The 23495-nt window shown below is 40.2% G+C and overlaps 1 protein-coding gene across 3 annotated transcripts in view; it reads right to left on the bottom strand.

Moving 5' to 3' along the window:
- LOC132837061 (AP-3 complex subunit mu-2) overlaps positions 1–23495 on the bottom strand; it is a 36248-nt gene that overhangs the window by 8690 nt on the left and 4063 nt on the right. For 2 of the 3 annotated variants that reach the window (XM_060856741.1, XM_060856742.1), the window contains exons 2-6: positions 14292–14463; positions 11844–11981; positions 10766–10851; positions 8661–8794; positions 3284–3491 (exon numbers count right to left, since the gene is read on the bottom strand). In XM_060856741.1, coding sequence (XP_060712724.1) covers positions 3284–3491; positions 8661–8794; positions 10766–10851; positions 11844–11981; positions 14292–14463 — 738 coding nt within the window. Of the gene's footprint in view, positions 1–3283; positions 3492–8660; positions 8795–10765; positions 10852–11843; positions 11982–14291; positions 14464–16026; positions 16048–23495 lie in introns of those variants that run through there. The other variant, XM_060856743.1, reaches the window with a different exon arrangement.

The following is a 23495-nucleotide window of genomic DNA, read 5'->3' as shown; positions in this document are numbered from 1 at the left end:
AAGTAGTCAGGGACATCAGCCATATCCCTGCGCTCCTACATGGACCAAGAGGAGCGTAACACAGGTCTGAGATCTCCTACCATTTTTAATCTTTACCTGAACTTAATTCAACTATAATAACAAATAATAGATAAATGGAATTAATTTTTTTTTGCAATCACAGCACACTATAACAAAGAAAAAGAAAAACCTTGCCTTAATCAACACACCGCAGAGTGGTTTGTTTGTTTAGAGGAGGAACAAAGAATTCCCAAAAAGTATTTTAAAAAAGGTCTTGTGTTCCTTTCTGGGATCGATACGTTAGCAAGAACATGAGGAGGGTACAGAGAAGATAGACTGGAAAAGTAGCATGGTGAAAAAACTTCAACTGGATGAAAACAGTGGAAAGTGGGGGTTGTTCTCCAAAGAACAAACAGTTTGACAGAAATCCTCAAAACCACAAATTATTGTGACAGATTAAAATGGGAAAAAACTCGGTTCCACATCAGAAGTGTCAAGAGTTAAGAAGCACAATATCTCTGACTGAGCAAGAGCCAGAGGATGACCATAAGGAGAATGTTTTCATGCAGCAAGCTATGGTTGGAAATAGACTTGTCTAAAAAAAAGGTGGTGGATGCAGATTCCTGAGTAACATAAAAAAGCAATTTGGATAAATAATGCAGAGGAAAAGAAACAGAGATACAGAAGAAGAGAAAGGAATGGGATTTATTAGCCACTCTGCCAAAAGCTAGCATGATGATGATAAGTTGAATGGCCTCCAGTACTACATCATTCTTTTATCCATTCCAAATATCACAAATGAGACCTAATCCTGATTTACTTTTTATGCTGTATCAAGGTTTCAACTTCAAAACTGATATTTTCCACATCATTTCTTGGTAATTTGTAGAAATAGCAGTGGCCAATTCTTGCCATCAAGCCTGCAAGTATACCTCACTGCTACACTTATTGGCTCCAAACGCTAAGTAACTAATTCACAATCATCAATTGTTGGTTCTTATAAATGCTTTAACTTGCTATTTCCCATGGATAACTTGTTCAATGGTACAGCTCCATCCAATTCCATTATTTCATTGAATGTTTCCATGGCATGACGTCCAGTATCCTCAAATAGTTAAACAGTATTGCTTCTCAATACTTAGGCCAATTACCTCAAGCTACTGAAAACCATTCTAAGGAATGAAATTATTACTGGCCACACTTTTAAGGTGTGACGATCGTCAAAGAGAATCATTCTACCCATTTCGCAGAATTCTTAAAATCCAAACTACTTGTTGTTTTCCATTGTTTGGATGAATATACGACAGTATGACCGAAAATATTGTTCTGCACAAAAGCATAATATTTAACAAGAGAATACAATTTCAACCACATAACATTTCCCATTTAGCTGCTTTTCAATACTCATCCCACTCTCTATTCAATTATTACACATCCAGACGGAACGTTTTCAAAATCTGTTGAACTCCATTCACATTTGTGAGTTTAATTGGATTAACAACAAATTAAGAGGTGACGATCAGTGTTTACAAGGTTAGTTAGGCCTCATTTAGTGCAGTAGGTGTGGTTTTTGGAGAGAAAAACAAACTGTTGTGTTGTATTATTCAGCAAATACAAGATTGAGAGGTTCCAATTACTATGAAAACATGGAGAAAATAAACCTGTCCCCACAGGTTTATTGGATAAAAACTTGGGGCGGCACACGGAGAGCTTTGAATAGAAAGTTTCAAAGCTTTGAAAAATTGAGAAAATTAATTTCTACCGGTTTGATAATCAATAATGAAGGAACGAAAATTAAGTATCAGTCCAGAATATATAAAGGACAAGATGAGGAAGTAATTTTATTCATACAACGGGTCAAAAGAATTTGGAATGCATTTTAATAAAATAATTTTAAAATTAAGCTTTTGGAACAACCGTCCTGAAAAAGAAAGCTGCTCTTAAGATTATACTTCATCTAGTTTTGTGGGCGGCACGGTGGCCCAGTGGTTAGCACTACTGCCTTACAGTGCCAGAGACCTGGGTTCAATTCCCGACTCAGGCGACTGACTGTGTGGAGTTTGCACGTTCTCCCCGTGTCTGCGTGGGTTTCCTCCGGGTGCTCCGGTTTCCTCCCACAGTCCAAAGATGTGCGGGTTAGGTGAATTGGCCATGCTAAATTGCCCGTAGTGTTAGGTAAGGGGTAAATGTATGGGTGGGCTGCGCTTCGGTGGGTCGGTGTGGACTTGTTGGACCTGTTTCCACACTAAGTAATCTAAGCTAATCTAATCAAGTATACACAACCGATGGGCATTGTTTGAGATGGTACTGGGACCATTGATGAATGGAGTTAGCTGCAAAATAGAGAGTGAAATAACCCTATTGAAGCCAGTATCCAGTCACCAGGTCACCCTTCATTCACACAGAGAGTCCTTGACACTGATCCAGCTTCCTCAGAGCGAACTCTGAGTGAACAGGACTACCAACATTTCTGTTTATACCGATCAGCCAGGATTCCTGGATTTGATCAGATTAACCCCAATCAGGGAACTCCTATTCTAGGAGGTCGTCTTGGCTGACCTCGTTACGATCACGACAGAGAGTCATCAGAGGTACTGGGATAGTTGTCAGCATGCAAGGTTGCATCCTGTGATTAAACCTACTTTTAATGAAAAGGAATTGTGTTTTGTTCCAGACTTAATCATCTAGCTTGGATCCATTTTGCATGTATCATAAGGCTGGTAAACATGGAAGCAAGTGACCTTTCAAGATATGTGATTTGCCATTGTTCCTTGATTAGCCTTGCAAAAAAAAAAACAACGAGCTTTCAACCTTCCCACAGCTGCACAAAGTCACTGCACTTTCACATTAATCTTGAATGTACTTGGTCATTGAGAATTTGGACTGGTAATTAACAGCTTCAATACATTTTCATTAGAATTCAGGGAGTAGCAAGCTATGGACCAAGTGCATATAAATGGGATTAGTGGTGGTTGTTGGTCCATGTAGACATGGTGGGCTAAAAGGCCTCTTTCTATTCTATGAGACTGTGTGGTGATGACCAAAATGTATTTTGAAACAAAAACATTCAATAAATGAGGACAGTGAACTCTGAAACTGAAGACATTTTTATCTGAGAGTGTGTACAACAATTTTTTTCGTGTTTAGATTAAGTTATAAATCTCTGGTTTCATATGCTAGGTAAGAAACAATATATTTGTGCATGAATAATTTTGTAATCTGGAGTTTATTTTTGAATCGTTATGTGCTCATTGATGTGCTATCAGCCATCATTTCCAATTACCTTGGTGACTGGGTCAAAAGTGTAGCTCCCTTGAGTGGAGGTGAGATTCATGTTCAGAACCACCTTGGGCAGCTGGCTGGTCACTACTGTACCTTCGACCATCTTTCCCATTGTTTGTTTGGGGCCAACGGTAATTTCAAACCGTCCCATGGAGCTGCCATCCCGGAAGGTGATGTTGTGCTTCACATAGACAGGAATGGCAACCAAACTGTAAGGCAATAAATACAGACAGTCAAAGTGTTTGTATCTATTCAAATTGGCTAGATATAATGCAAGAGGGAAAAGCCATTCGTATCACCAGCATTTCATTTTTTTGTAATATCTTCCACTCACCCATCCTTGAAGAAACCTGCAATGAAATGGCTGATGGATGCTTTACCTAGTGGCAATTGTTTTAGCATGAACTTCAGATCTTGAATGGAAAGGCCCCAAATTTGGATGCCATGCAGCTAGAAGGACATCTGACCAGAGGCAGCATCACAGCCAAATCCAATTCTGTTAGAAAGTCAGCTGTTACTCAGGTCGAAGCAAAACGTTCTTGAATACTCAGGTCATGAGCATCACATGCAAAGCAAAACTCATTTAACATTTCAGATCTATTCTTTAAATACATAAAAAAAGCAAGAGGAGCCAAAGTAAGCAGAGACCTCTGGAGAGAATGAGGCTGGGAATGGGGATCCAGAAAATGGCAGAAGAGTTGAACAGTCTTGGATTCCTGATGAAGGGCTCCAGCCCGAAACGTCGATTTTCCTGCTCCTCGGATGCTGCCTGACCTACTGTGATTTTCCAGCAACACACACTCAACTCTGATCCCCAGCATCTGCAGACCTCACGGTCTCCCAGTCTTGGCATCAGCCAATAGCAATTATAAAACCATCAACAGACAAAAAGGAGAGGAAATAAATACAAAGAACATCACTTCAGGAAAGGTGCAAAGGAAACCAGAGACCTGAGAGGAAGTTGCAACAGAGATACCATATGTTCTTTTCTTATGGTCTACAGGTCATCATCTTCCAAGAATTCTTAGATTCTAGAAAGGTCCCAGAGGATTAGAAAACTGCTATTGTAACATCTTTTCTTTAACAAAAAAAAGGAAGAACAGAGGAGTTGAAGATTATTGAAATGGTCAAAGTCAGCAGAAAGCTACAGCATAAAGGAGTTTGGCAATCCTCAAATCTTAAAAGGCTAGCCTCCAAATTCATCAGGTAATACAGAAGGGACATGGAATACCAGCCTCTACGTCAAACAGAATAAAGTAAAAATGGAATAGTCTTGCTTAAAATGTACAAGGCACTATTCAAACCACAGCTGGAATTCTGGGAACAGTTCTGGATCACACATCTAAAGATAGATATGTTTGCATTGGAGGCAGTCCAGAGAAGGTTCACTAGACTGACACAGGTGCACAATCCTTTATCCGAAATGCTTGGGACCAGCTGGTATTCGGAATTCAGATTTTTTCGAATTTCAGAATAAGTGGCCATTTGATGGTGAAATTTTAAAAAAAAGTCTTTCCAAAGAAAGAATAAACTTACGTGAGTAAAACAGGTCCTGAAACAAAATTGAGGCCTGCCAGTGCTGGGCCAGACTCCCACACATCGCATCTGAGAGACACCATCGAGTGGGTGTGGACTTGGGTCAACTGTTTGCATGCCAAACAACCTTGTTAATGAGAAAAAAATTCACAGAAAACCTACGGACTTCGGAGCTTTTCGGATTTCGGGTAAAGGGTTGTCGACCTGTCCCATGTGGAAAAACTGTCTTATGACGAGAAGTTGCGTAGTTGGGGCCTGTACTCAGTGGAATTCCTAAGCATGATAAATTACCTAATTAAAACATGTAAGACTTTTACAGGACTTGACAGGGTAGATGTGGAAAGGTTGTTTGCCCTCGTGGGAGAGTCGAGGACTGGGGGCATAATCTGAGAAGGACTGATTGCCAATTTAAGATGGAGAGGAGTAAATTCTTCCAAGGTGAATGAATTTGTGGATTTCTTTGCTGTTCAGGCTGAGTTGTTCATTTGCAACGACTCCACAAACATGAACTCTCATTATCCATAAGTATTGTTAACCTGCTCAGTATTTGCAACTTCTTTTGGTTTCAGATTTCGAACATTTGCAGTATTTTGCTTCAGCTCTGAACAATTCACTTGACAGGAATGGCTAAACCTTGGTTAAAAAGGAAATGTTAAATTTTTTTAGATGCATTTGTTGGACATGGACACAGCAGGCTGGGCATCATTTATTGCCTGTCCCTAGGTGTCTTCGAGAAGGCAGTGGTGGGTTGCCATTTTGAACCGTTGTAGCCCATGCATTCTCCTTTCCCTGGAGATACAATGTAATTATCCTGAAAATTCACATTCGGCATCAAAAGTAATATTACTAGCTTTAACCACTCAACTTTGGAGTTGGTGCTAATTCCACATTTCACTTTTGTAGTTACTTAACATTAGAACATCAGCAGGACATTTCCCAAATATGCAAGCAGTTCGGTTTCCTTTCAACAATTCCGGTTGTGTTCATAGGCATCAGACTGTTCTAATGAGCAGGAATGAAAGAAAGTCGATAGGCGTGAGGGAATAGTGCGCTACAAAACCAATAATTACACTTTGCCATTTCTTTAGTCAGTACAGACTGCATGGGATGTTGAACACCCCAAAAATTAACCCAAAAAATGGTAAAATGTTGACAGTCTAACTTACTTACATGAATGGCAGGAAGTAGCAACAATTCTGCTAACATATCCAAAAAAGTATTAAAATACTAAATTCGACCTGCCAGCTTTATTCAGCGCCGTCTCACTCCTGAACCATATAAATTGCCAATATAATTCTGCAAACACAGGTATTGCTCCATTGCAAGACTATCTGCAGTTGAAAGATGTTCATCCTGTATTATCAATGTCATCTTTGAATAATAATTTTACTTAGCTATTTCAAACATTTAAGATGATCAAACAATGCTCCTTGTGCAAGGATGAAGAAAATTTACAAGAGGTCTGCTATTTAATCTCTTTAATTACATCCTCAGTCTTAAAAAATGTGCTTGTATCATTTGTACATATTTTCAATTAACCGAGTAAGACTGACGAGTACAGGTCATTTTGCTATAACACAAGTTTCGTCAACACAAATGCGCTATAATGCGATTGAGAAATTGGGGACATTTTCTAAAGCATGAACATTTCCAACATGTTGGCTACAATGCAATTACAGCGCCAACTCTTTAAGAACTCTTACTGAAGCGCAATTTTTCTACAATACATGGGTTGCACAAGAATACAACCATTGCATCATAAAATAACTACCTATATGCTAGTTTTCAATTCTTACTCCTTCTAGTCACAATAGTAAAAGAGAAAACCAGCATGCAGGTAGGGAAAAATGTTGATTAAATCCAGGGTCAAGGTATTTGCAGTGGGAGCAAAAGAGGACTGCAGATGCTGGAGGTCAGAATTGAGAGTGTGGTGCTGGATCAAGCACAAGTCAGGCAGCATCCAGGAGCAGGAGAATCGACATTTTGGGCAGATGTAATGATGGGCTTATGCCTGAAACATTGATTCTCCTGCTCCTTGGATGCTGCCTGACCTGCTGTGCTTTTCCAGCACCACACTCTCAACCCTAGATTTGCAATACCAAAGACTAGAACTGAAATGGAATGTGTTTTCACTTATTGAATAAATCCAGTAGTCAATACGTTGTGATCTGCAGTTAAACAGAATACAAGAATAAACAGGATCCATGTTTGAATTTAACAACCAGAAATTTGAAGTTAGCCATGGGTACAAAGTGGAGTGTGTAGTTCCTTGGCTAAATGATACATTTGTTTTCTTTCCTATCACACTACAGTTTTGTTTGCAACTGAAGGATAAAGGTATGGTCTACTTGATTTGTATATTAATCAGAAAGCCTTCTTTAATATTGTTTTGATGGCCTCTTTATAATTGGACCGAGGGGGTGACGTTATCGACGATCATGTATAGGGTAAATAGACAAAGTCTTTTCCCTGGGGTGGGGAGTCTAGAATTAGAGGGTATAGGTTTAGGGTGAGAGGGGAAAGATTTAAAAGGGGACTGAGGAGCAAAGGTTTCATGCAAAGGGTGGTACGTGTATGGAATGAGCTGCCAAAGTGGAGGAAGCTGGTACAATTACAACATTTAAAAGGTATCTGGATGGGTACATGAATAGGAAGGGTTGGGAGGAATATGGGCCAAGTCCTGGCAAATGGGACTAGATTGGGTTAGGCTGTCAGGTCAGCGTGGACACGTTGGACAGAAGGGTGTGTTTTTGTGTTGTACATCTCTATGACTCTGTGACAATATCCTTTGACCTAAATGTATTCAAATTACTGGTACATTGAAAGAAAATGAACATTTGACTTGTAGACTCTAATCCAACATTAAAAATAATTTAAGGTCAGATGAGAAAAACAAACGAATCAGCAAATGACCACATAATCCCCAATACACCAGAGAATTGTCATGCACTGATACATAGGGGCCATGTGAAGTGGAATAGTAGTATGGTAGCACACAGTCAAAGGGAAAGAGATTACAAGTTCACTCTTCTATCAAGTTTTAACTTCAAAAGATCAGGAATTAATGTTAGGGCCACGACTATTTATAATCCATATTAATGAATTGGAAGTAGAGAAAATCTGTATTATAGCAAAATTTGCAAATTATACTTGGATAATTAGGAAAGCAAACTGTAAGAGGATACAAAGAGCTTGCAAAGGAGTATAGACAGGTTAATGGATGAGGTAGAAGCATTATTAAACTTTGGAATTCTCCTTCATAGAGGACACTGGAGACTGAGTCATTGAATATATTCAAACATTCACGGCTAAGTTAGATTTTTGAATGACTAAGGGAGTCAATCAGTAAAATGGAGGCAAGGCCACAATTAAATCTGCCATGTCTGATTAAACTGTGGAGCAGCTCAAGTAGCCAACTGGCCCACTCCTAGTCCTCATTCAGACAATCCTTCTGCTTAAAACAACAAAATAAATCAATGAAACTTGACAAAGGTAAAGGTGACTCTCAGTCAGATGACAGATTGTAAATACATACTTTTTGATATCTCTTTCATGCTTTGAAATGACAGCTACAGCAAAATACATCCAAGCAACAAAACAAAAACTGCATTAGTTACCAAACTACACATCCATTTGGCATGTAAATCTTTCAGTGCAAAATTAAAAGGAAATTGAGATCTGAAAATTAAGGTCGGAATATCCGTTCACCTACAGGTGGATACTAGACTCGTTCGGCTATTCACAGCTGAGACATTGTCTCTAAATGAAACAAAAATCTAGAAAGGGAATTAAATATTCATAATTCTTCCAAATACTCTTTGACCCAAAGAAGTGTTACTTACTTTTGGGAACTGACATGATAAGATAGGAGACGAAAATTGCCATCAGGTGGTATGAAGGAAAGAATTCGTTCTGACTCCCAACGCTTGAAACGTACACAAGGATGGAAGCTGACATCATCCAAGAGTCGAGGATTCTGCAAACATTGCAAGAGATAATATGATTTCTCACAGATCTTTTAAGAACATTACATCAATGATCAGCCCCAATTTGTGAGAAGCACAGCGCCTCATTTGTCATGAGCCCAAACTCAGCAACAGTTTAATTCCACAATCCTTCCTCTTAGTTTACAGCGCAAACCTTGACTGAAAGTCAAGCAGAGTCACTCATTTCTATGGTCACACTAGTCTCGAAGCACTTCATCATTTACCTCAATCGTCCATTTCAATAGTGAATTCCAGACAATAGAAACCCTCTCTGTGTATGAGCACCCACCTGGATTCATGGCATTATATAAAGGAACCACTTGCTGATTGCTTTCTCCTGGCCTAAGTCATGGATGACTCAGCAGAAAAATCTGGACATTATCCAGGTTTCGGTAAACATTTGTGCCACACAAGTGCTAGGCAATGATTATCATCTTTTGATATTTAATGGGAGCGCCATCCATGACCAACATGGCAGGGGTTGGGGGAGAGCATTGGCCAGAAATTGAAATGAACTCACTATTTAAATAACATGATTACAGGAGCAGGTCAAAGGTGAGAACTCCTACAGCAAGTAACTCACCTCCCCAAAGCCTGTCCACCATCAACAAGGCACAAGTCGAATAGTGCGAGGTCACGTCCCCCGTATGCCCGGATGAAGGCAGCTCCAACAACACTCAAGGAGCTTGACACCAAAGCAGGCTACTTGATTGGTATCACCTCCACAAACATCCACTCCCTCCACCATCGGCACGCAGTACGTACAAAATGCACAGCAGAAATTCTCCCAAGATCCTTAGACACCAGCTTCTAAATCCACAATTACTACCATCTACAAGGGTGACGACAGCATATCTATTATGGCAACACCATTATTTGTAATTTCCTTCTCCAAGACCTCAAAGTACGTCTGTATTCCATCACTGTCATTGGTTTAAATCCTGGGACTCCCTCCCTATTATGTGAGTATTTACACCAAATGAACCACAATAGTTCAAAATGACAACACCCCATCACCTTTGAAAGGTCAATTATGGATGTGCAACAAATAGTGACCTGGCCACATTCCCTGAATGATTAAAGGAACATTGTCTATACCACACACAGAATTTTATTTTAGGTAGGCTCTTCAATGTCAATCCGCAATAGCAGCTCAGTAGGACTGCTACTGAGTGGGCTGGCAGAATCCAGTATAGGCTTGTAGTAGATGACTAAAGAACCAACAGCAGAAAAATCTACCTGGCCTCAACTTTGCCAATCTGCCTTTCACAGTTCTGTGATAATATCAAGAGTAGTGACCACCACAAACTGTAAAAACAATTCACACAAACTGTGTAAAGTTCTTGATTGTTTTGCATGGTATGAACACTATTCTAAATGGGATTGTTGAAGAACCCGGATCTAGCACCTCAAAAACTGGGCATCCATGAGGCGATAAAGACCATTTCAGCAACTCGGTGTTCCAGAAGATTTGTAACATCGTTCGCCTATCCCTCATTCCATCATGGTCACCGAGTCAAGTGACCAACCCTGGTTTCATGAAAAAATGTGGAAGAGCATGTTAGCATAAGGGGTACCTGAAATGAGGGACAAGCCAATGAAGCAACACTATTGTACTCCATGCATGCTAACAGAGGAAAGCTCTTTGGTCTGTCACTTCCTGTCATGAATGGTGACAGCCAACTAAACGGCTCTATGAACATCACATCCTAAATGATGGCAGAGTCAAAACGAGTCAATGAAGAAGTCTGAAGAAAGTCTTAACAACCATCTTCAGTCAAAAGTGCTGACAGGATCACCAATCCTAGCCACCTCCAGAAGTCCCCATCATCTTAGATGTTGGCTTTCAGCTGACCAATTCACCCACAAGCTAAAAAAAAATGGCCTCGTATAACCATTTTGTAGAAAATGTTTTCTCAGTGATATTTGAAATTGCTTAAGCACTACGCAGCAAACCTTACCGTGAAGGAGAGGGTGAGATCCGGCATTCCAGTCAGTTTCACACAAGCATCAATGACACCCTGTATTTCAGCAAATACTGTTGAACCTACAGCAAGTGTAACATCAGCATTAATAAAAACCACTCAGACAACAACATCAGCGAGAACCCTCGCTGATTTTTCATTATTTTTGTTATTATTCTTGTATCAATTTTGAAGTGCAAGCCAGAAATGAATCACTTTCAGACAGCTTTTTCAGGAGGCCAGGCCTGGTAGCTAACTGCAATCTGATTCTTAGTTAAAGGGATTCCAATGCATGTAGGGACCCTGGGAAGATTAATCTGATTGCAGAAGCTGGCGGTTAACAAGATCAGTCCCTGGGAATCGGTTCCAGCAAGTCCTGAAGGGATCCTGTGTTCAAGCAGACAGCAGCTGTTGAATGGTAATTAAGGCCCCGGGAAGAGTCCATCAGGGTGGAACCAGAATTAAAGGTTTGTTTTAAACTATGCTTTCTCAGAGATGATTTTTAGCTGCTTCTGGGATAGCATGAAGTTTTGACACCTCTCCACTAGCTTCCACAAACCCAAAAAGAGTGGAGAGATGAGTTACGCATTGTTGCCTTTGCAAGAGTGAATGGACGACATGTTAGGAAAAGTAGTCAAGGAGTCCACATTTATGCCTGTGACCAATGCAGCATGAAAGTCATTTACATAGTTAGTTTGTGGTTTTATTTTATCTATCCCTGAACTGTGTTTGCCTGTCCTTTGTGGGGACCGAAAACACATGTTTTAAGTACAGACAATAATCAGCTTAATGTTTTTTTTTAAAGTTTGCTCTCAACTATTTATTAAAGGAACAATAATTTTAGTAAAGTCTTTTGTTTAAGATCCAAAACTGGGAGTTTGAAATTTACTTATTCAAAATCTGGACTTGATTATCGCAAAGTCTGGCTTGCAACCATCGGATTGCCAGTTGGGAATCTTTGATGGTTTAGTTTTATGTAGTATGAAGACAGATATAGAGAGTTTGGTTTGGTTCAGCTGTTCCGTATCGTAACAATGTTCATCAATAACAAAGAATGCTACAACGTCACGTGTACCTGATTTGTCAATGATAGCATCAATCTCTTCCACCACATCAAAGTAGGCTTCATTGTTAGCATATCTCACTCCTGTACGGCGCCAGGGCACCACAGACAGCTGTCCTGTGGGGAGATGGTCCCCAACATTGGTACTACCTACAAATAACACAAAACATGAAGAATGCAAGTACAAAATGAAAAAGCTACATCTCTCAGGAAAATTCATTAGTCAAGACAAATTAAAAACTAAAAAAGCTACTGTTCAATAAAATATTCAGTTAAACATTTTGAATTGAATGTTGTGATTCAAAGAGTATCTCAACAAAAACTGCCAGAGAAAATTACATTCAAAGAAGATTCAGCAAATCCTAAAATTCAATGCATGTTTTAATATTTTTACATGATCAAAAGCTGCCAGCCATGAACATTTTACTCAGGAATTGTTTCAAAATACTTCATGAGTACTCCTTACAAACCTACATCTTTCTGTGAATGCAATATTTTGCCTTCAAGCAGTTAATTTCCTGCTGCCAAGACATAACACATGGATTGAACTGCACCTCGGCAGACCACTGCAATACTGGCAATCCAGCATAAAGCATCTGCTCTACAGGGTATCATGAAACAGCACCAACGATACCTGTTGCGAATGTAAAATATTATTGGTTACGCAATTAGAAGCAGCAATATTTTAAAATTTTTTGCCAAATAAGTAGTGCAGCTTAATCATGCAAATGGGCAAATGAAGTATTGTGGAAGTATCAAGAATAAGCCATGATGCCTCTGTATTTCACTGCTACTATACATAAAAGGGAAGATGCCTCACTGCACCGATACTGAAGCAGTATAACATATTAAGTAGGTCTTCAATATTCAATTTACATTTCATGCCTGCAGGCAATCAGGACAAGGAAACCTGGTCAGCATGAACGTGTTGGGCCGAAGGGCCTGTTTCCATGCTGTATGACATTCTGACGATACAAGTGATTGGATTTTTTGATTGAATTTTTTGAAGAGGTGACCAGGGATGAGAGCGATGCTTTTGATGTCATCAATTTGGAATTCAGCAAGGTTTTTAATCAGGTCCTGCATTAGAAACTTATAGCAAGAGTCTATGGGATCCAAGGAAATCTGGCTTATTGGATCAACAATCTAATTTGTGGCAGGAAGCTCATGGTGATGATAGAGGGGGGGTGTTTTAGTAATTGGAAGTCATGTCCAGCAGGGTTCAGTGTTGGGGCACTTGCTTATTTGAGTTTTAAATAAATCAATGTTGGAAGGTTGGTCAGTGAGTTGGCAGATGATATAAAAATTGTTGGGAAGCAAATAGTGAGCAGGATAGCCTCAGATGACAAGAGACTAGAGTCAGGCTGTTCAATGTGCTGATTGGAAACAAACAGAATTCAATCTGGATAAATGTGAGGTGATGCAGGACAACCAAGACAAGGGAATACATGATAAATGACTGGACCCTGGGAAGCACTAAGGATCAGAAGGACCTTGGCATGCAAGTGCACCAGTCCCTTAAGGGATCAGGACAGGTTGATGAAGTGGCTACAAAAGCATATGATATACTTTCTTTTATTGGCCAAGATTTAGAGATTACGAGCAGGGGGTTTATATTAAAACCGCGTAAAACATTTGTTAGACCATGGCTGGAGCAGTGAATGCAGTTCTGCAATTCACACTGTAGGAGGAGTAGCACTGGAGAGAGTCCAGAGGAGATTAACCAGGATGTTACCTGGGCTGGTGAGTTTTAGTTCTGAAGATAGATCAGACAAACTGGGTTGAGAAGGGACACAATTGAGTCAAAGAGCTGTGCAGCTTGGAAACAAACCCTTGGGTCCAAATCATTCATGCTGACCAAATTTCCTAAATTAATCTAGACTCATTGATCAGCATTTGCCCCATAGCCTTCGAAACCCTTCCTATTCATGTACCAATCCAGATGCCTTTAAATGTTGATATATAAAATTATGAGGGATATGGATAGGCTGGACAGGAAAACACTTTTCTCCTTGATGGAGGGATCATTGATTAATAGCCTGAAGGTTGATAGGGGATGGCGAAAAGGTTTTTTCACCCAGAGGATGTTGGGAATTTGGAATTCACTGCCTGTCGGGATGGTAGGAGCATAAGCCCTCACAACATTTCAGAAAGATTGAGATGAGCACCTGTGATGTCAAGACATCGAAGGCTTTGGCCCAAATGTTGGAAAATGTTAGAATAGGTTCTTGTTTTATGCTAGTGCAGACATGATGGGCTGAATGGCGTCTTTCTGTACTGTAGATCTCTATGACTGATATTTGAGAGAAATTGGACTTATCAGCTTTAAAGGAGTAAAAATTAGATGGCTGGTTTCTCCTCAGTTGTAAGTTATGCCTAGGGTACATAAAGACTCTCTCATAAACATGATACATTCCTATTATTTTTGTAGTTTCTCTTGCTATGTGCCACAATACATACCAGTAATGGTATTCACAACAGTACGGAGAATGGTAGGGGGTCTGATCAGCTCCTTTAAAATATTAGACTCAGTTGCCAATGGGAAGCCATTGTCCAACATCTCTTCCAACACCTCATATACAACCACAACATTGTCTTTGATTGCCACCTCTGAACAGGTTCCAAAATAATCCTAGATAGAAAGCAGATCAACAAACATCATCAATATTGGCAATAGTTAAGACATGTGAGATTTGGTAAAATATTCCAACAATTCATTACAAATTACTTTTAGCTCTGATTTAATCAAAGGCAGGGAAATTAATGAAAATGGACTGAGTTTTAATAATTTTAAACTAAAGATTGTAGATAACTTAATAGCTGTTCAACAGAATTTGATTACCTCATCTTCAATCTTATTTTTTTTTTCAAATATTGGGTTTTAATAATGCTGTGGACACCATTCATCGACCATTGAATATAATACATTTAAATCGCCAATAAAAAAATGCTCCAGCATTCTCAGATTAATACACCTTGTGAAACTTGGCTTTCTGAATTGTGGGATATGATCGCCTAAGGCCTATTCTATATATTTTGGTGATTTGCTGTCTTCAATGCAGCCAAGACCCTAGAATTCTGAGAATTTATAATAGGTCCATTTTCATGGGTCTCAACATATTTGTTAAGATCCCATATTTCATTTATATTGTATGGCCTCTCTCAAACATTAAGGAAGGACCATCTGTGTGGAATGAGCAAGGTAGTATTCCAAGTGATAATTTTGCATCCTGATCTGTATGCCATTTTCACAACAGTTAATCAAACAATGCCTAACCATGCCATAAGTCGACAAGCTAACAGCCAGGAACCATAGAATCAATCAGTACAGAAGAGACCCTTAGGCCCAACGAGTCAATCCTGCGAAAAATAACCAACCACCTGCATTAGTCCCACTTCCATGGACGAGGTCCACAGCTTTGGATGTTATGACACTTGAAGTGCTCATCGACATTATTTCTACAAGGTAGAGAGGTTATCTGTTTTGACAATCTTTCCAAAAAGAAGGGTACTCCAAACCCTCACCAACCTCTTAGCAAAAAAAAATCTTTCCTCAAATCCCCTCCCGCTTAATGTTCAAGACAGAGAATTCCAAAGATTAACAACCCAGAGGAAACAAAAATCCTCATCTGCTTAAATGGGGGGAACCCTCATATTGAAATGGTCACCCTCTGCCATAAGGAGACACCTTCCCAACACCTACACTGTCAAGTCCCCTTAGAACTTCATGCCAAAAATATCAGCTGCATTCTTCTAAACTCTGAAATTCTAAACCTATCCCAAGAACCAACCTGCTCAACCTTGTCTAAACTGCCTCCAATGCATGTACAGTGGTGCTACCTTTACAATTTACTCAGCAAGTTGAAACCGCTGTGAAACACGCACTCTCTCCGGCAGAAGTGAGTGAGGACAAAATATTGAATGTTTTCAAGGTGGAAGGACACATACTTTTTAGGGCTAAAGGAATCAAAGGGTACGGAGGGAAAGCAAGAACAAGGTTCCGTGTTGGAAGATCAGCCACAGGAGAGTTGAGCAAGGCCTGAATAGACTACTCCTGCTTTCTACGTTCTGAGGTTTTCCGTGAATGATCATGGATTCAATTTTCTTTCCATCTGACCCAGAGTCTCTCCTGCTTTCGTGCCCTGCCATTGGTTTATGCTTGAAAGATTTCCAAGTTAATATTCAACCAGTTTACCTGCATTATGTATCCACTTTCTGTGGCCACCAAGTCCTCAGGTGAGGCAAGACTCTGACTTGGAAACAGGGATATAACTCACTGTGTCACAAGACTAGCACACTGTCATGAGACAGACTACAAAACCTAATGCAGGTGTAGTGTTACCAAGGCCCTCTACAGTGATACAAGACTTCTCTAATTTTATGCTGATGCAACATTACATTTACCTAACTAATTACTTGCTAGAACTCTATGCTAACTTCAATTCAAATACAAGAATACTCAGATCCCGCATACCGCAAATTATTTTTTCTTTTGTTCTTCCTTCCAAAGTGGACAGCTTCACATTTCCCCTATGTTTTACTGTATATGCTAAATTTTGATGAGTCATTTAACCTCTTTATATTCAATTGCAGACACAATCCATCCACCATGCAATTTGCATTCTTAACTACATTCATACAGCACAGAAACAGACCCTTCGGTCCAACCAGTCCATGCTGAACATAATCCCAAACTAAATTAGTCCTACGTGCTGGCGCTTAGCGCATATCCCTCTGAACATTTCTTGTTCATGTATTCATGCAAATGTCTTTTAAATGCTGTAATTGTACACACATCCACCACTTCTTCTCGAAGTTCATTCCAGATATGAACCATTCCCTGTATTAAAAAAAAGTCTCATGTCTTCTTGATGTTTTTCTCTTCTTACCTTAAAAATATGCCCCCTTGTTTTGAAACCACCCACCCTCAGGAAAGAGCACCTGCTATTCACATTAGCTATGCTCCTCATGGTTTTATAAACCTTCGTAAAGCCACCCCTCAACCAGTGAAAAAATTCCCAGTCTCTCCTAAAAAGTCAGTCAAAGCTCCATTTTGTATCGTTAGCAAATTTGTTAGCACACTTAGTCTTTTCATTTAAATCATGAATAAAAGATAAGAAATAGTTCAGCCCCCCACCCCCACCACACCCCCCAGGGTCATCCCATTTGTTTCTGATTACCAAATCTTGAAATTCCTTTTTTATCCTGACTGTTTTCTGCCAATGAAACAATCCTATGCCATGGTAATATATTTTTCTCAACACTGAACGCTGTTGCGCAGCATGAAGAATGTGATCAAATATCTTAAGGAAATCCAAAAGCATTGCATTTGCATTTCTTCAGTCTCCAAGGACCTAAACACAATTTTAAAAACTTTAGAAGGTGACAACCAAGCCGTCCACAGTCTGTACACCCTCCTTTTTTTAATAAAAGTGCAAGGATGTAAGTCATCAGATCCAAGGGACTGGTCTTCCAGTACTTTTTCTCTATTGATGGTAACTATTTTAAGTTCCTCTGTCATGTTTGCCCCTTAATTTTCTGCAATTCTTGGGAGACTTTTCATGTGGTCTGGAGTATAAGACAGTCCAAAAGGTGCTCAAAGAATCTTCTTGCTGCCCGCAACTAATTCGATATGTTTAACATTTCGGACACTCTTACTAGAGTAATCTATTCTTTTTTAAGATATCAATAGGCAAGTTCATTAGTCTATAAGGGCAGAACACCAGGACCATATTTTCAGTTCCAAAGTGTTTTGAAACTACTGGGCTTGCATGCACTCTGTTTCTATCCCTTAAGGTGGCTGGCACCCACAGTATCAGGGTCACATTTTCTTACCTTTGATCATTTTGAAGGAGCATATGACACAAGTAGGGTTAACCAACAAGCATAAGCCTACAGTTATGCAATTTGCTCCCTGAGGGCAGTATCAGACCTATCACATGACTGGACAGGTGATCATGGGATCTGACAAAGATTCTGCTGTGCTTTCTTAAGAATTTGATTTCATGTGCTCTGTCTATCAATGATCCTTTCTCTTGTCCATTTGTGACAAGGAGTGCTCAATAGTTATCTTGGGAACTGTACACTGTCTCTGCATAATCACCGTTCACCACAAGTGCAGAAAACTACACAGTTAATTCTGTGCCTCATCATATTGATTTATGAACAATCCAGCTGCTGAGCTGGATAATCTTGTCAAATAATATGGTTCAGTCGTTGGCGAGGTCCTGACAAAAACAGACAACAGACATTACACAAAATCAGTCAGTCATTCATTCTGAACAGGAATCAACCATTGCAAATCTCGATCCATTCATAACGATCTACTCTTAAGAAAAAGAAGCATTTCATGGTCAAATCAACTGATTACAGCCAACTACAATTGGACAGAATAATAATTATTTCTTGCAAAGCAACACAAACTGTTGCAAGGGTCACCTACAACATGAGCTATGCAGCGTCTGTTAACATGAATATTTAAATGATGGAGGATCACGTTCACTGTCCAGATCAGGTTTCATTCTGTCTTAGTTAAGTTGGTAGGATACATCACAGTAGAACTGGTAGGCTGTATATTGGAATGAACAAATTGCAAGGCTACAGGGAAAGGGCAGGGGAGATGGGAGAGCTGTATTTTTCAGGATGGTATGAAGTGAGGTTTTCCAGGGATTTGTTTGTGGCCGACTCTTTATTTTGACTAAAAATAATTTTTAGATTAGATTACTTAGAGTGTGGAAACAGGCCCTTCGGCCCAACAAGTCCACACCGACCCACCACCCATCCATACCCCTACATTTACCCCTTACCTAACACTACGGGCAATTTAGCATAGCCAATTCACCTGACCCGCACATCTTTGGACTGTGGGAGGAAACCGGAGCACCCAGAGGAAACCCACGCAGACACGGGGAGAACGTGCAAACTCCACACAGTCTGTCGCCTGAGTCAGGAATTGAACCCGGGTCTCAGGCGCTGTGAGGCAGCAGTGCTAACCACTGTGCCACTGTGTCGCCCACTAATGATCTCAGCTCAATTATAAGAGCACAATTTCAGAATGTGAAGAAGCCAAAAAATGTAGAAGGTGAACAATGATACTCTTGAAGAGAACCTGGATAGGGTAATGCATAGAAGTAGACATGTGGAAGGTGCAATTTACTATTGAGAAGTGTGAAAAGTGTAGTAAGGCCTCCAACTGAATTGGTAATGGACAGGGAAAGTGCCCTTTGGGCCCCTTCTTGCAGGGGTCGAATGGACAAGAGAAAAAACAAATGGAGCAGAAAGCCAGGATTTACAAGCAGGAAGTCTCAGATGGCTTGAGACTCAGGAAAGGGTATTTCAACAGAGATGAAACTGATAAATTCTAAGAAGCCTCAGAGGGAAGGGAGGTGGAGGGAGAAAGAAGAGTGGAGGGAGGGGGAGGGGAGAAAGAAGACGGAGGAAAGAAGGAGAGAAGGAGAAAGATGAGTGAGGGAGAAAAGAGAAGAATGAGAGAGAAGACTAAGAAACAAACAAAGATAAAAACATTGTTATCCTACCTGCAGACAAAGGACACCTGACACAGTCAGTCAAATTGAAGAGACTATGTTAAAAAAGCAAACACACTACTAACAGATACCAACACTTACCAACAAGTGGCGATAGCCCAACCCCACAACTTGAGAAGCAAATCACAGCCTTACTCAAAAAAACTTCAGAATCCTGGAGAAATAAAGAAGACCAACTTCCAAAAAAATGAAACCAGATGAAGCCAACACACCACGCTTCTACTGACTACTCAAAATTCACAAACCAGGAGCCCCCCTTAGACCCATAGTCGCACTACCTGGAACCCCCAGATTAGCCGAAGAGCTACACCAAAGACTAAAACACTTAGGAGAAGACTCACGCCACTCCACCCAAGAATTCCTGAATACCAAAGACACTAAGATAGAAGAGGATGGAATAAGGGTCTCCTTTGATGTAACAGCCCTGTTTCCATCAATCAACATTAACCTGGACAAGAAAATACTGACTACACCATTAGAAGACCCAAAGACACAGACACCAACACTAACTTCATCAGCAAGGACAGTAATGTCAAGCTAGTGGACCTATGCCTTACCAGATACTTCACCTTGAACAACAAACCTACAGACAAACCAACAGAATACCCATAGGATCTCCAATATCAGGATTCTTAGCAGAAGCAGTAATGCAGAGACTCAAACGAACCGCTCTGCCACCCATCCACCTCAAGCTCTGTGGATGACACCTTTGTCATCACAAAACAAATTAGAGGAAACGTTCAAGACCATTAATAATACCCTTACTGGCATAAAATTCACTAAAGAGGAAGAAGACAACTAACTGCCATTCCCAAATATCACAGTAGAGCGAACAGCCAATGGGCAACTTTAAACCAGCATCTTTAGGAAAACAACACATCCGGACCAAATATTGAACTACAGATGCTATCATCCCCAACAACCACAAACGAAGCTGCATCAGAACATCACTTCAACGAGCCAACACACACTCCAGCACAGGAACTACAGAGAGCAGAGGAAAATCACCCATACTGTGTATTCAAAAAGAATGGATTCCGAACAACACAGTCCGCCAATTTCACAGCAACAAACCCCAACAAGTAGACAAAAAACTTGTCCAGAAACCCTAGCCACTCTCCCCTACAAAGACATTTCAGAAATGACTGCCAGACTACTCAGACTTCTTGGCATCATGGTAGCCCACAAACCCACCAACACACTAAAACACCAGCTAATGAACTTGAAAGACCCTTAAGACAACAAGCAAAACTGTTGTCATTTACAAAATACTGTGCAAGGACTGTAACAAAACACTACATTGGACAAACAGGCAGAAAACTAGCCACCAGGATACATGAACACCAACTTGCCACAAAAACAACATGACCCTCTCTCACTAGTATTCTTACATACAGATAAGGAAGGATACCACTTCGACTGGGACAACACATCTATCCTCGGACAAGTTAAATAGAGACACGCACGGGAATTCCTAGAAGCATGGCATTGTAACCGGAACTCTAGCACCAAACACAGCAAGTTCGATCCTATCTACCACCCCCTGAGAAAAAGAACAGGAAATAATGTCACCACCGGAAATGATATCACCAACCCAAAGAAACACAAACTTATAAACAGAAAACAGGAATCATGTACAGTGCTTCGCCTGGAGGCCCACTGAAGATGTTACCTAGTAGGGTGATGAAACGTCTAGAAATAAACCTTCCAGCTCAGCGAGCAAACCTACATCCAAAAGGAAGAACAAAAGAAAGAGAGAAGAAGTATACAAAGAAATGAGAGAGAGCAAAATTAGAGAAAAGAGGGGAGTGGGGAGGTGGAAAGAAGCTGGGAGTTGGAATAGAATGTTAGGCTGATGGTTTATTATATCTGGGAGGCGTCCTGAAAACAGAGGAGTTGGGAGTGCCACTGTTGGACTGCAGTGGACACAGTCAAAAATCACACAAAACCACCTTATAGTCCAACAGGATCATTTGAAACCACAACCTTTCAAAGTCCCCCTCCTTCCTCAGATGGCTAGTGAGTGAGAATACATCAGACGCAGAAGTTATAGTAAAAGATCAAAGGATCATACAACGGATGCAGATGTATTGAACAAACCTATATGGCCATCTATCAGTTAGAACAGAGGTGCAGGTTTCGATGGATTAGTACGTAAATCCCAGAACTTCTTTCAATTTACTGCCCCAAGATAACGTCAGGTTTTATCAGAATAAATGTGACATCTCAGGACAAACAATGCATTTTAGGTGTGAGGTCTTGTTTTGAGTCTGTTTGTGTCTCAGCCTGGAGTCAGACTGACTTTATTTCCAAAGTGGGAATTGATAAAAAGCCTTTGAACAAAATAGAATGTATCTGCAAATGCAAATTCACCCCATAGATTTATACACGCGTGCTCGTGTTAGGTAGTGTATGTGCGCGCGCGTGCGCGTGTCAGGTAATGTGTGAGAAAGGGAGTGAGAGTGTGTCTGAACTTGTTAACTGACCGGTTAGAAGTCAGGCGTGAAGCTCTCCAACAGTATTCTCATAAATCTGCAGCATCAGGCTAATGTGTATAGTCAACATTTTATTCCTGTTAGTTACCCAAATCCATCAAAGTTCATAAAGATCAATTGCCAATGGAATAAGGAATCCCTCTTTTATAATCTTCATGCAATTTCAATTGCATGATATATTCAGAAGAACAAAGAGAGCAGTTATGAAAAAAATTGCAATTCTGAGGAGAGTTCAGGAACAGAGAAGCCAAGTGTGATGGGTGCACAGAACTGGTGAAGGTGGCAGAAAAGATAGAAAAAGTGATTTCGAAAGGTGGGATTCTGAGTTTCCCCAAGTACAGAAGCAGACTACAGGAGTCAGGATGAACCTTGATGCAACACTGATTTGGCCTCAATGGAAGGATTGTGTCCAATTCTAAGCACTGCATTCTAGAAAGAATGCAGAAAAGATGTGAGGTAGAGGATCCAGGGATTAGGAATTTTGTGGGTAGACTGGAGAAGCTGAGGTTACCATCTTTGGAAATTTTGAAAGATGTTCAAAATCATGGCAGGGTCTACAGGAAGCCACCTAAGAAGAACTGGTCCTTTTAGTGGAAGGGTCAATTGCCTGGTGACAGAAATATCAATCTAACTGACAAAGTACCAACAGCAAGCTGAGAAAAAATATTTCACTTACCTATTAAAAAAAAGAAAGTGACTGATTAGTACTTGAAATGCACTGCCTAAGCACATGTAGAGGTATATTCAATTGTGGCTGTGAAAAGGGCAGTGAGTCACCAGAGTAGAAACAATTTTTCTGGCTATGTGGAAAAGGCAGGAATGTGACTGAGCTGAGTTGTCGTTGTAGATAGCAGACAAGGACCATCTCAATATCTCTTGAAGATGAACTATCACTATCTCATTCCTCAAATTTGGAGTTTGAGATTTACTCGGGAACAGCAACAGGTGGGATAAATAACTTACTATTATCTTGGGGCAGGAATGGGGCAAGATGACAGTCTCTTCCCCAAATAGAATTGGTGAATGGACATGTGCATAAACAGTGGTTGCAAAACAAGCTGTGAAAATGCAGACTCAAATAATTGACTCTACCTCAAGTCGATGAAATTCCAACAGGAGCTCCATGAACATGGCCACAGTTGAGCTGGAGCACTCTGACAACTGGCTTCTTTCGAACTCTGGTAGCAGTACAAAACCAATACCAGCCATTAACATTGTTCCATTCCACTCAATGCATCACTTTGTTTTTCAACTTGTCCATCAAACTGCAAAAGGTATTTTCCACGTAAATTCTATTTGCGGCTCATTAACAACAGAGTTTCTTCAGTAAAGTACTGTTATTATCGCAGCTGACGTATGCTATAATTACTGGACAAGTCAGATTTTTGACTGGACTCTTGCTTGACTGATCATATTTTGTCTGTTTTGGTTTTCACAAAGTAGTCTTTCACTGAACATAAGCAAGCAATGTTGTGGATTTGCTGTGTTAAGAAAGTTTCAGTGCAGTGAAATACTTCACACAGTTATTTTAAAATGCGAGTTAATGAGAAAGAAGGAGAGAAATCAACTCCTAAATTTAGCTTCCCTACTTCATCTGGAAGCACGAATTGTAGCACATGATCGTG

Source organism: Hemiscyllium ocellatum, chromosome 48 (genome assembly GCF_020745735.1).
Source record: "Hemiscyllium ocellatum isolate sHemOce1 chromosome 48, sHemOce1.pat.X.cur, whole genome shotgun sequence".
In the NCBI taxonomy this organism is placed as follows: Eukaryota; Metazoa; Chordata; class Chondrichthyes; order Orectolobiformes; family Hemiscylliidae; genus Hemiscyllium; species Hemiscyllium ocellatum.
Note: the sequence above shows the minus strand (reverse complement) of the source record. Positions and strands in the feature narration are given on the sequence as shown.